General features: G+C 47.0%; 1 protein-coding gene across 1 annotated transcript; it reads left to right on the forward strand.

The window, feature by feature from the left end:
* Nucleotides 1-3,213: 3,213 nt before the first annotated feature.
* On the forward strand, nucleotides 3,214-6,380 carry SLC25A47 (solute carrier family 25 member 47; the record flags this gene model as incomplete). The annotated part of the gene is made up of 5 exons (XM_035566845.2): nucleotides 3,214-3,288; nucleotides 3,558-3,629; nucleotides 3,896-4,078; nucleotides 4,775-5,048; nucleotides 5,954-6,380. Coding segments are annotated over 5 exons (888 nt in total), but the record flags the coding sequence as incomplete, so codon positions are not given.
* Nucleotides 6,381-12,015: the final 5,635 nt, after the last annotated feature.

Consider the following 12,015-nt stretch of genomic DNA (forward strand, 5'->3'; position numbering starts at 1 on the left):
CTGTGTCCGTGGGACAGGGTCAGCATCTTCAGCCTGGAAAGCAGCGACCTGCTGCTGTGCCTCCAGGAGACAACACCATGTGGCTATGGAGACTTTCAATAACCACTAAATGGGGTGGGATGCCCCAGAAAGCAGGTTATCAGTAAGGATATCCTTCCTGGCCAATAAATCCAGCTATGCTTTGAGAAAGAGGTTGGACCAGAAATCTCCTGAGGTCCTTCCCAGCTTGAATTTCCCCACAATCCCATGTGTGTTTTCTAGCCCTGCTCCTGCAGCAGCCTGTGCCTGGCAGAGGACGTGTACCGATGCCTGGGGCTACCGCTGACCTGGGGATCACCCAGTCCTTGTCCCAGCAGCAGGGATTTGGGATGGGGCAGCTGAGTCACCCAGCACCGCCCTGACAGGGTGGCAGAGCAGCCAGGGCTGAGGCACACCCTGCCTTCCCTGCACCCTGCTGCGAGGTTACACAGTGGTCACACGCAGCCCAAGGGCAGATAAAACAGCCCACCTATGGAGGGAACACGCTGTCTCCTTGTCTCTCTTGCTGGCCACAGCCAGGGTCACGTTACTGGAAGGAGCTCAGCTTCTTTAGGGTATGGGACAGTTCTTATGCTCCCAACTCTTCACAACATAAAGGCCTTTGGAAATTGCTGTCTACCTAATCAAAGCACAAGGCCATGATCCCTGCTGCTTCCAGGGTCCTGGAGCCAGGACTGTGCCCCCACTGGGAGCTGTTGCAGGCCCCTGGGCTCTGTGCGGGGCCACTTGCTCTCTGCTGCCTGCTATTGCTGTGACCAACGTGCCAGGACCCCTCCTTATTTTAATTGCTTGGCCAAAGTGGCCTGATTGTGAAGAGAAGGTGAGCTACCCGTTTTCGGGATGTGTGTGTAGGGGATGCTGCAGCTCCTGTGCAGTGCCTGAGAACATCCCAAATACAGTAGGTATGACAAGCGGCTCCCTGCAGCCCATTGGGGATCACTCATCTGGCTTTGTCATCTCTTTCCCTCACAGCCGGGGTGGTGTTACTCCCCGGGTGTCCCATAGGGCCCCTCTCCCTGTATGCGTGCTATGCATAGCTGGCCTTGTTCGGTTCTGCCCCACAGACAGTGCACGTATGGGTCATGCTATCTTTGTCCCAGGCTATTAATATCGGGTGACATTGTGCGGAGCCTTCTTCCTCAGCCTTTGACAGACTTGGCTGGGCTCCTTGGCTCTTAAAACTTAACTGCGTTGGCTCTTAGGGAGCACAGTTCACAGCAGGCCCTGGTTGCTCGGAGGTGTTGGGGCTCACGCCTCCACTCTGGTGGGGGCAGTGAGAAATTCACCTTTATGGTCTCCCCTCACTTGGTCAGCCCTTGAACCAAGGTGTGCAGGAGCCCTTTGGGCTGAACAGCAGAGCGAAGCAGGCTGGTTTGGGGCAAACAAACCCGTGTTTGCTGCCTGCTGCTGGCCAGGAAGCTGGCACAGGGCAGGTGGCCCCGGGTGACTTGGTGCATTGTCACTGCCGTGGCTGCTTCGCTCCTTCCAGCTGGGTTACATGTGCTCCCCACTCTCTTCCAACCTTCTCCCATTTTTGTCCAGAAATACAGAAAGTCATTTCTTGGCCCATTTTTTTTTTACCTTTGCTGTTATTTATCTGTGTGCAGAGACTCTTGCAGAACAACCCTCATTTTCCTGCAAGCAGGGCGCTGTCGGTTGTGTTTTTCTGAGCTGTGCCCTTCAGGATTGCTTCCCGGTGACTCCCACCAGCAGCTGCTGCTTTTCCCCAAAACACGGCAGCATTTTCAGAGCTCCCAGGCAGCCCCGTGCAATCACAGATGAATGTGCCCAGTGAAACACCCACAGCAACTACTGTATTTTTAAATAACTTTTATTTTTTTAAAGAAGGAGTCACTGGGAAGCCATTTCCAGCTTTGCACTGTGTCTGTGACTGCCCTGATGGGCTCACTCACGAGCTCGATCTCTTTGTAAATGACTCACAGGGGTACAGCTCTGCTGTCGCCCAGCCTGATCCCCTCTCAGCTCACTTGGCATCCACAGACCGGGAGGAATTCAGCTGCTCAGGCCCCGTGCCCCATCCTGTGGTGGTGATGCAGGAATGGAGGTTGAGCTACTTGTTGCCACATCCACGGTGCAGCTCCTTCACTCTCCTCATCTGCCACCGAGGCAGAGACGTTGTCTGATAGGATTAATGCGCTTCCAACGCCAGTGGCTATTTTAAGGTCTCGAGCTGAGGCTGGGTGTCGATGCAGGGCTGACAAATCCCCCTAGCACGCTGGAAATGGTGCTGCTCTCCCAGGCAGCTGCATGCAGGGCGTGCTGCTGGGCACACCAGCTTTGTGCTATACCCTCGCTGCACCTTCATCCCGCCCTGTCCCACACCAGCCTCTCCTCCCCAGCCTTCAAACCTTTGCTTTTGTTCCTTGCTTTGCTTTTGCAGTGTACTAAGTGTTTGGTGCGCATGGGAGATGCTCTTCAGAGGCTTAACCCAGTGAATTAGTGCTAATGAAATAGGTAAAACCCAATGACGTCCTCACCCAGGGCTCCAGCTGTGCCCTGTGGAGTGCAGCCAGGATGTGTCCAGTCCCTGGCATGCAGGAGGCAGCAGGAGCACTGCTGCTGTCTTCAAGGCAGAAGAGAGGTTGCTGAGAGCCTGTAGTGCCCAGGGACACCCCCTCTCTGATAGGTGTCCTCGTGACTGTGGCTTTTATTCCTTAATATTCCCAAGTCAAGCATGGAGAGCCAAAATTGTTCCAGAGCCACCTCATGCCTCACTCCTCATGCAAGGGTGCTTGCTTATGGCCCAGAGAAGCTTTAGTGTTGAAGCTGAGAGGGGGGGACAGAAACAGCCCAGTATTGTGGATCATCCCCTCAGCTTTCCCACCAGGTCCCCTTTCTGTAGGGCCGCACAGAGCCCCCACAGCTGGTGGCATGCATGCAGCCAGCGAGGCTTTCTGTGTTCTTCCCAGCCCCGCCTTGCACCCTGGTATTACTGTTCCTGTCAGATTTCCTGTAGCGCTCAGATTCGCGCTCTGAGCATGCTTTGATCTCTCAGTGAAACCCACGCGTTTTGCTCCGTCACTGTTGGCTCAGGAATTTGAGCTGGAGCTGGAGAGCGACCTGCTGCCAGGGACTGCCGGGCTCTGCAGCTGCATTTCCCTGCCATCCCCTTAATGACCTCCTGGGGAAAAGGGCCTGTCGTGATGTGTGCTGGTAACTGTCTCCAAAAACCTCTCTGTTTCAGGTGGCCTCAGCACAGCAGTGGGGTATCCGCTGGACACAGTGAAGGTACCTGTTGAAACTATTTCTCGGCCACAGACTGAACACAAATAGCCCATCTGGCTGTTTTTCTCCTTTCAGAAAACAAGTCCCATGACTGAGTGCTTTCATTTTGTCACAGCAACATATTTTGTTTTAATTGTGTTGGTTTTCTCTTAAAGATTTTTTTTTTGAGGGTGTGTTTGCTATTTTATGGCTGATTAACTACTTTGCTATGGCATTTGTTGATGGTTTTTAAACCTGATGTCCGTATTTCTAAGTTGCCCCTGTATTTGTAGGTGAGAATTCAGACGGAGAGGCATTACAAGGGCATTTGGCACTGCATTCAAGAAACATACAGGACAGAAAAAGTAGGTACCTCTCACCAGTCACTGATACAGGTTATGGATGGCTTCTCATTTCAGAGGAGCAGAGCTGCCTTAGCTTGGGGAGGACAGGCAGCAGTTATACAAGCACTGGCTGGGAGAAGGGTTAGGATGAATTTTAGCTTTGCCACTGACCTGTAAGATGTAAATAAGCTTTGGCTCAGCCATGAATGGACAGTGTTTTCAAGCAGATACATTCCCTTGCCATTCTTTCTTAAAAGTCTTCTTTTTTTTTCTCTGTTTCCAACCAGGTTTTGGGATTTTACAAAGGGGTGTCTGCATCAGTTTTCTCAGTGTCGCTGATTTCGTCCGTTTCATTTGGCACCTACAGAAACTTCCTTTGTAACATCTGCAAGCTGCGATACGGCACTGCCGACGCCAAGCCTTCCAAGCTGGATGTTTCCCTGGCTGGAGGTGCCGCTGGTGCCGTGCGGGTAGGCGAGCAGCCAAGCAGGAAAGCACAACCAGGGGTCTTGTTCACAGACACACGGGGCTGGAAGAGCGGCGATGTTTTCTGCTGGGGGCTCAGCGGGAGGCTGGCTTGTTTTCTCGTGGGGTCCTGCTCTGTGACCTTGGCAAATGCAAAAACAAAACATCAAGGAAGAAAAGCAACCCGGGCAGCAATCGTTCCCAGTGGCTCTAATTGCAGGTTTATGTAAGAAAGACGTAAGTCAGTGTGCAAAGCATGGACTGGTGTTTTGGCAGGGGTAGAGGTCAGAAAGACCTGGCTGGTCTCTGAGGGCTGCCTGTGGGTATTGCCTTCCTGCAAAAAGTTTGTCAAAAAAGGACAGAAAGGCAACTCCTCATCTGGAGCACTGTGGGGCTGGGGACAACAGGAGCCGTCACCCAGAGGAATTAACGTGTGCCCACAGCAGGCAGTGCCATGGTGTGGGGCAGCTCCGGAGCAGTTTCCCGTAGGCAGATGGATGTTTGTGGGCATCTGCAGGCACCATGAACCCCATTGCCCCGGGAGGAAACATGCACGCAGTCACAGGCAGGTGGAGGCAATCCTGGTGTTAGATAATAAACAATATTGCCTGAAAAGGTGGGAGACATTATCTGAGGGCTCAGGCAGGATGCGGATCACAGTTTAAAAGTGAAGGTTAAAGTTACATCCTCTAATATTACAGGTTGTGCTGATGGCACCCAGTGAAGTGGCTAAAGTTCGGATGCAGACCCAGAGGAACCCCCATCCTTCTGCCATGTCTCCCCAGTCCAACTCCAAGCCAAAGTACCGAGGGTCTCTGCACTGTCTGAAAGTGATCACCAAGGAGGAAGGCTTTGGGGGTCTCTACAAGGGCTGCTCTGCATTGCTCTGCAGGGATTGCTCTTCTTCTGCAATATATTTCCTTACCTATTCTACCCTCTGTGACTGGCTCACGCCAACTGGGAGAAACAAACCAGGTAGGTATGGGAAAGCATCTGGCATCACCTGAAAAAGTGGCTTATTTTGTACCAGGCTAAGAGGGAAATCGTGCTCTCAGGCTGCTGGGGCTATGGTGGGTGTGCTACAGGAAGGGCTCGCGATGGGCCAGGTCTGAAGTCTCCCAGCTGTGATTTGGCTCCAAAAAACAACCATCAGGTTTCAGAAAAGACCACATAGGTGCCATTCCCCAATGAGCATCTTCCTGAGAGACATAGAAATAAGCAGAGCCAGCTGAAGCAGGTGTGAGTGCTCTCAGCTGCTTCACACCTGGTGTGTGTGGCGGTGAAGCGGTGCTGCCCCTGCACCAGCCCCTGCGATGAAAGCAAAAATGAGCATGATGTGAAACCAAGGGGCCACGTGGTCAGTGTGAGATCACACAGCTGCAAGAGCTGGACAAAAATTAGCTGCTGGAAAACACGAAGGTTAAAAAAGCTTGTGTTTGCTAAGCACCTTGAGGAGAGAATGCTCTCTTCCTCTTCCTTGTCTATTCCAGAAGCACAGCTCGCTCTTTGAGCTGCAGCTCCCCCATCCTGCACTTTTCTGGCTCCCTAAGAGGCTGACAGCTCCCTTACACGTCGTCCTGCAGGAGCAGGGCCGGCTGTGGCCATGGCTCAGCGTGGCCGGTCGTGAGGAGCCGCGACGTGTCCTGCTGGGATGGCAGCGTGGCGTGAGGGGAGATGCAGGCCTGGGGCCTGGGAAGGCCAAGTCCTTCACACAGCGTGCGTGGCCTTGCAGCTCCTTCCGTGCCCACTCCCCTGCCCCTAAAATTGTTTGTAGCATGAGATTTGGAAGGAGTTAAAGTGTCTGGGGAAAACAAATCTCAGCTGCTTCTAGGCACACCAGTGCAAGGCCGGAGTTCACTGCTCCTCCCTCTCGCCCACAGGTTTCCTGGTTGTGCTGCTTTCTGGTGGCTTTGCTGGAGTCCTGGCCTGGGGATTAGCTACCCCCATGGACGTCCTCAAATCACGAATGCAAGTGGACGAATCGGGGCAGCACAAGTACAGGGGCCTCATCCACTGCGCGAGACAAAGCGTGAGAGAGGAGGGCGTGAAAGTGCTTTTCAAGGGTCTGGGGTTGAACTGCATTCGGGCCTTTCCTGTGAACATGGTGGTGTTTGTCACATACGAAGCTGTACTGAGATTTACAGATCATTTTACAAACAAATAGTAGCTCATGCAGCTCTGTTGTGAGGTGTATTTTGTTCAGGTTGTTTTATTTTTGTAGCACAACACACGCACAGCCGCTGAGCTCTGCTCTCTGCTGATGGACAGAATAAGCAGGGACATTTCAGCACAACGCCAGATGACTGACATCCTTGTTTTCTTCTTATAGGATTACAAACTCATCAGGGAGTCTTGCATTTGTGTACAACATCCCTTTTATCTTGTTAATGTATTTATACTGTAGCCTCTGAGACTTTTGCAAATATTTATCCTCTAAAAAGCTGCTAGTCCTAGAGATTTTTGGGAAAGGTTTCATTTTGTTTTCTACTAGCACAGAAAACAACCTTCACTGCTGAAGTTGAAGGGACTTTGTGTACGATTTAACACTATGCGGTGTGTCCTGTAAGGCATTCACTGAGCAATTTACATATTTGTGCTTCAAGCCACAGCTGGTGGACCGTTCATCCCCAGCTGTAATTCTGCTGAAGTTCTCTACGATTACATCCCTTCGGTAGCGGGTGAAATATGAATCTCCTTGCTTTTTCCTGGCATTTCTTCATGAGTGGCAGAGATGGTCTGCTTACATAATTGCTCTAATGGCCTCATTGGAAGTGAAAACAGGCATTGATTCTGGAAATCACGTGTTTTTTTCCCAGCGTAGTCCCCAGCCGCAGATCCTCAGTCCCCTTCTGGCAGCTGGGCGCACCGCATGCCTGGTGGTGGCCAGAGCTTCCACAACCCGCTCTGGTCCTGCAAGGAGGGCTGGGGTGGATGCAAGAAAGCTTTGCTCCTCAGGGGAGAGACCGCCATGAAATCTGTGCGTTGGGCGGCTAGGTAAGTTAAAGAAGAATTGCTAAACTGTATAGCATAAGACTTGTTACCTAAAAAAAAAAAAAAAAAAAAAAAAAGCATCCTCTTTTCACTTAAAAATGCATTGTTAGGAGCAGCCAAATGTATTTTTTTTTCCCCCAAAGTTACATTTTGATGGAATCTGGCTTTAATCTTAATTTGCTGGTCCTGGCTCAGAAGCAATGTAGATGTTTTCTTTCTCCATTTTTCTCCCTGGGTGGTGAACTCTGGACTGGGCTGGATCTGTTCCCCTATCAGAATCTGCTGGAAATGTGCTTTTTTAGAGGGAAAGAGGAAGACCATTTTTTAAAGTGAGTTCTCTTACTCAGTTTGGTGACCTGGTCCACATGCACTTTTAGCAGTTGATAGCACAGACCTGATTACACTAACAGCAATTTTGCAGCAGGCAGGACTTGGCAGGTACCCTGGACATGAAAGCAAGGATCTTGTACTAGAAGGACAAGTTTAAAAATTTCAGATGCTACTAGGAAAGAATAAAGGCAATCTCTTTCAGATATAAACTAGTAAAAAGTTCCAGAACTGTCCTGAAATCTAAGCCTTCAACTTGCTATTTAGACCTCTTCACAGCCATACAATTATCAGAATTTTTATCAGAACAATTATCAGAATTTTGGTCTGAGTCTGTCCAGGTCTTACAGCTGATTCAAGAGCAGGTTTAAGAGGCCAGACAGGTGCAGGGTATGTCACCTTACAGGGGAGTGAAATGAAAGACCCAACACTGAACCTGACTCTATCCCAAAGCATGTACGGCCTCAGCAAGCTACAATCTCCACTTATACTGTTAGGATGTCAGCTCCAGACCTCCTTTATCTGAAAGTCCTTACAACAGATTTAATTGAGTCCTAAAGGTTTGGAATTTCTCTTAAGACGGTTCCTAAGAGACTACCACCTTCAGCTCTTTCTACAAGGGATGCATCTGAGTGCTGTCCCAGTAGGGCAGGGATTTATCTCAGCTCTGTTGGGATGTTTTCTGGAATCAAGTTTCTTTACACCATATTATTCTCAGCTGACTTTACTTCTCAGGCGTTATATCCTGTGAACAGAGACAGCAAAATATGCCTGTATATCAGACAAAACAACCATTTATTATTAGGGAGTGTTGATACCATCCATGGTCAGCCTGAGGTTTGAAAAAAAATCTAATCAAAAATAGCTCAGATTACCCAATAAATTCAAGCATTCAGATGACTAAAAATGCCTCTTCCTGTGGGTGTAACTGCCATACAGCTTGTTTCAAGAAGTAGGAATTACAGATGAATTATAAAATTAGTGGGAACAACCATGGAAGCAAGTGAGAGGAGTTGAGAAATGTGAGCCTCCAGGTATTCAGCATCATATAAAAGCAGGTTCTCACCTAGCCTGAACAAATACTGGATTAGAGGTAAGTTGTAACTAGACAACTTATTTCAGGAAGCTAACTGCTTGGAATCCAGTGTCCCACAAGCCTTTATTGAAAAAAAATACACACACAGAGTATGGCTGGCAACCTGCTGTAGAGCAAGAACCCACAGTTAGTTCACGCTGATATAAACTACCCCCAGGCAAAGGTATTGTCTGTGTAAGCACTGTAAACCCAGGCACATAAATAAGAACTGACTTTTGTTTAACAACACGACACAGTGTTCATATTGTGCAATTAACTACATATGCAGCAAGCTGGGTGCTTGGCTTGTGGATTTCAGAACTTGGCTGCTTTATTTTCTGATTCCTTTGTATTACCTTGACCTTCAGCTACTCTATTTGCTTCTCTGATAATCACAGAACTATTTCTTCTGATATCCAGCTGAAGGCCAGCCAGCAGAATGAAGATACCACATAGCTCTCTGCATAGACTATTTCTTTCAGTAACAAACTTGCTGGCTGTGAATAAAGAAATTTTTCTTTTGAAGTCACGTTCTGCTTCATGTTGCTGATAGTTCCTGTTTTCTCTGACAGTGTTTAACAATATCCAGACAGGTTTCAGTATTCCTCTTAGTGACTGTGGAAAAGCCAAGTGAAGCTATTCAGAATCTGTGCTCCCCAGACAGCTGGAGCCCATTTAAGTGCAAGTCTTTCACACCAAACCTACAGAAACATCGTGGTAACAGGTCACATTGACCTCCCCTTGTTTCTAAGCTGGCTGCTGTACACAAGGAAATTCAACATCCAGTGTTCCTTGCAACCTGTTAATCCTTCATTACCTTGCTCTGGGAGCAATCTGAGGTTTATCTGTTAAGACCAGATAGACGGGGTTACAAGGCCCCCTTTTTCACTATTTGAAAGGCACTGGACATCAAAAGAATGACCGACTCCATGGGGTGACTAAATCAACAACCAGAAGGGAAGGAAGAGGTCAAAAATAAGGTAAATTAAGCCTTTTAAAAGTTAAAAAATAAATAAAAAAAAACAACCACCAAACAAGTTTGATACAGACTTTTATCTACATTTTTATTACAGTGAGATAAACAAAATATTACAAGTTGAGGAAAATGTAATGAACATTGCCTGATAATGTCATTAGACATTTCACCCATACATTTGAAGACTGCCTTGTCTTAACCTTTAAATACCTCTGGGACATTAATTATAATTGCAGCAGATTTAGGAACTTACCAAGACTCCTCTGAGAAACTGTCATTTCAGAAGCACATTTTGTAAGCACATCGCTTGCTCAGTAAACAAGTATTAATTTTGCAATCACTTTCCTTTCTAAAACTTTCAGGACAGATTTTAACTGGTGTGTCATAAAATTAATCCATATACCTAATTAGAGTAGAACACACTGCTATTTCTCCTACAGTGTACTTCCCCTTCCTGAATCATAGAATCATAGAATATCCCGAGTTGGAAGGGACCCATAAGGATCATCAAGTCCAACTCCTGGCACCACACAGGTCTGCCCAAAGTTTAGACCATGTGACTAAGTGCACAGTCCAATCGCTTTTTAAATTCAGACAGGCTTGGTGCAGTGGCTACGTCCCTGGGGAGCCTGTTCCAGTGTGCGACCACCCTTTCGGTGAAGAACCTCTTCCCGATGTCCAGCCTAAACTTCCCCCGCCTCAGCTTCACACCATTCCCACGGGTCCTATCACTGGTGTTTACAGTGAATAGGTCACCTGCCTCTCCACTCCCCTTCGCGAGGAAGTTGTAGACCGCGATGAGGTCCCCCCAAGTAAGTGAGGTACTCCCCCCCGAGTAACTAAATTCTTAGTTAATGAAATAAATCTTGCAGGAAAGTTCTGCATATAATGTTTTCAGGAAGAAATTTGCATTATGAGTTTATAAAAGCCCTTTAAAAGTCACTTGAAGTCTTACCTTCTATGCATGGCTTAAAAACAGCAAAGAGCAGACTGCGAGAACAGGAAGGTCATCACTGAAGTCTACAGTTACCACAAATTAGTTTATTTGCTACTGTATTTAAGAAGCTATTTTTCTTTTCTAAGAATTGCACAAACACTTTAAAAAAATGCTTTTCTATTGATTGTTAAACACTTGTTGGCACTAAGATACTATACCCATGGGTTATAGAGAGGTAGTGGCTGGTAAATGTTTACTTTAATATATTAAGTCCATGACATTAGATTAGCGATACCAGGTCACATAAACTGTAAAGAAAAAGACAAAACCTAGGCATTGATCTTCCAGCACACATTTGGAACACATGCAGTAGGACTAAGCTTGCTTTGCATTTCTCTCTCCCCTCAGTCCCTTGCTCAAATATGATGATAACACTAGCAGTGCTACTTCATATACAGCTTGGTGCACAGGCATTTCCACCTCAGAAACGCAGGCCATTGCTGGGGAGGATGTGTGCATTGTGGTGCAGAACTGCTGCAGCTGGAAAGGGGGCAGCACTGGCCCCAGGCTGGGCAAATAATCCAACCCGTTCTTCACGTGCTAACAGGCTGATGCAAGGTCTCCGAGTCAGTGAAACATTTCCCTCGACTCAAGTGTAATCAGCTGACTTCAAGGGTTTACACACTAAAGTGCATTACTTAATTTTATTTTTTTTCAAAAAGAATGTTAAAATCACTAAGTGTCTAGTAGCCCCCACATTACAGAACCTGTTAAATTTTAAATCTTTCACACCTTATTCTAGTGCCTTCCTTATGTTTGAAATGATTTGCAAATACCATGCCTCAATACCCACCTGTATTATCAAAGGTATTTTTATTTGATTTAGATAAGGCTGTCTGGGCTAGCAACTGTATGTTCTATATAAATAGAAGACAGATCTAATAGTTTCCATTCAGCACTGTACATACAGAAACAAATTAGCAAATTATTCAATTTTTTTCATAAATCATAGCAGACATTACAGATCATTTTAAGAAAGGAGATACTGAGATATTACATGAGGTATTTTAACAAAGTGTATTTTCTCTCTTAAATACATCTTAAAATGTAAGTAACCCTATCTTGACCTGGTGCAGAAGAACAGGACAGGGCAGCACTGTAAGTATCCCTGCGTCCAGCAGCAACTTCATATTCACAGTATGATTCAGCATCTAGTATTTTCATAACTAAAATTTGCATTTCTCTAATATCTTCCACTTGAGAATATCAAGGAACTTCATAACCTTGTGATTGCCTCTTTCCTTCAGAGGCATTCAGACCAGTTAAATAGAAACAGAAATAGAGTGAAACTTGCCCCAGGTCAAAGACGAAGAGGATTGCAAAACCAGCCTGATTTTCTTTCTCCCATGTTCAATTCACAGATCTCCATTCCTGTTGCATTGATCCAAGGCCTAAGTTACTGTGTAATCTGCTTTGTAACATCCACTTTGTGTGTGCAGCATGCTCCGAGTAGCCCCAAAGGACACATAGTCTAGTAAACCGAGCTACACAAAAAACAATGGAGCTACTACCAGTTATTAGTTTGAGATACGACCTCCTAACAACATATCTACAACAATTTACAAGTTAGACTTCA

The sequence above is a fragment of the Cygnus atratus genome, chromosome 5 (genome assembly GCF_013377495.2).
Source record: "Cygnus atratus isolate AKBS03 ecotype Queensland, Australia chromosome 5, CAtr_DNAZoo_HiC_assembly, whole genome shotgun sequence".
Classification (NCBI taxonomy): Eukaryota; Metazoa; Chordata; class Aves; order Anseriformes; family Anatidae; genus Cygnus; species Cygnus atratus.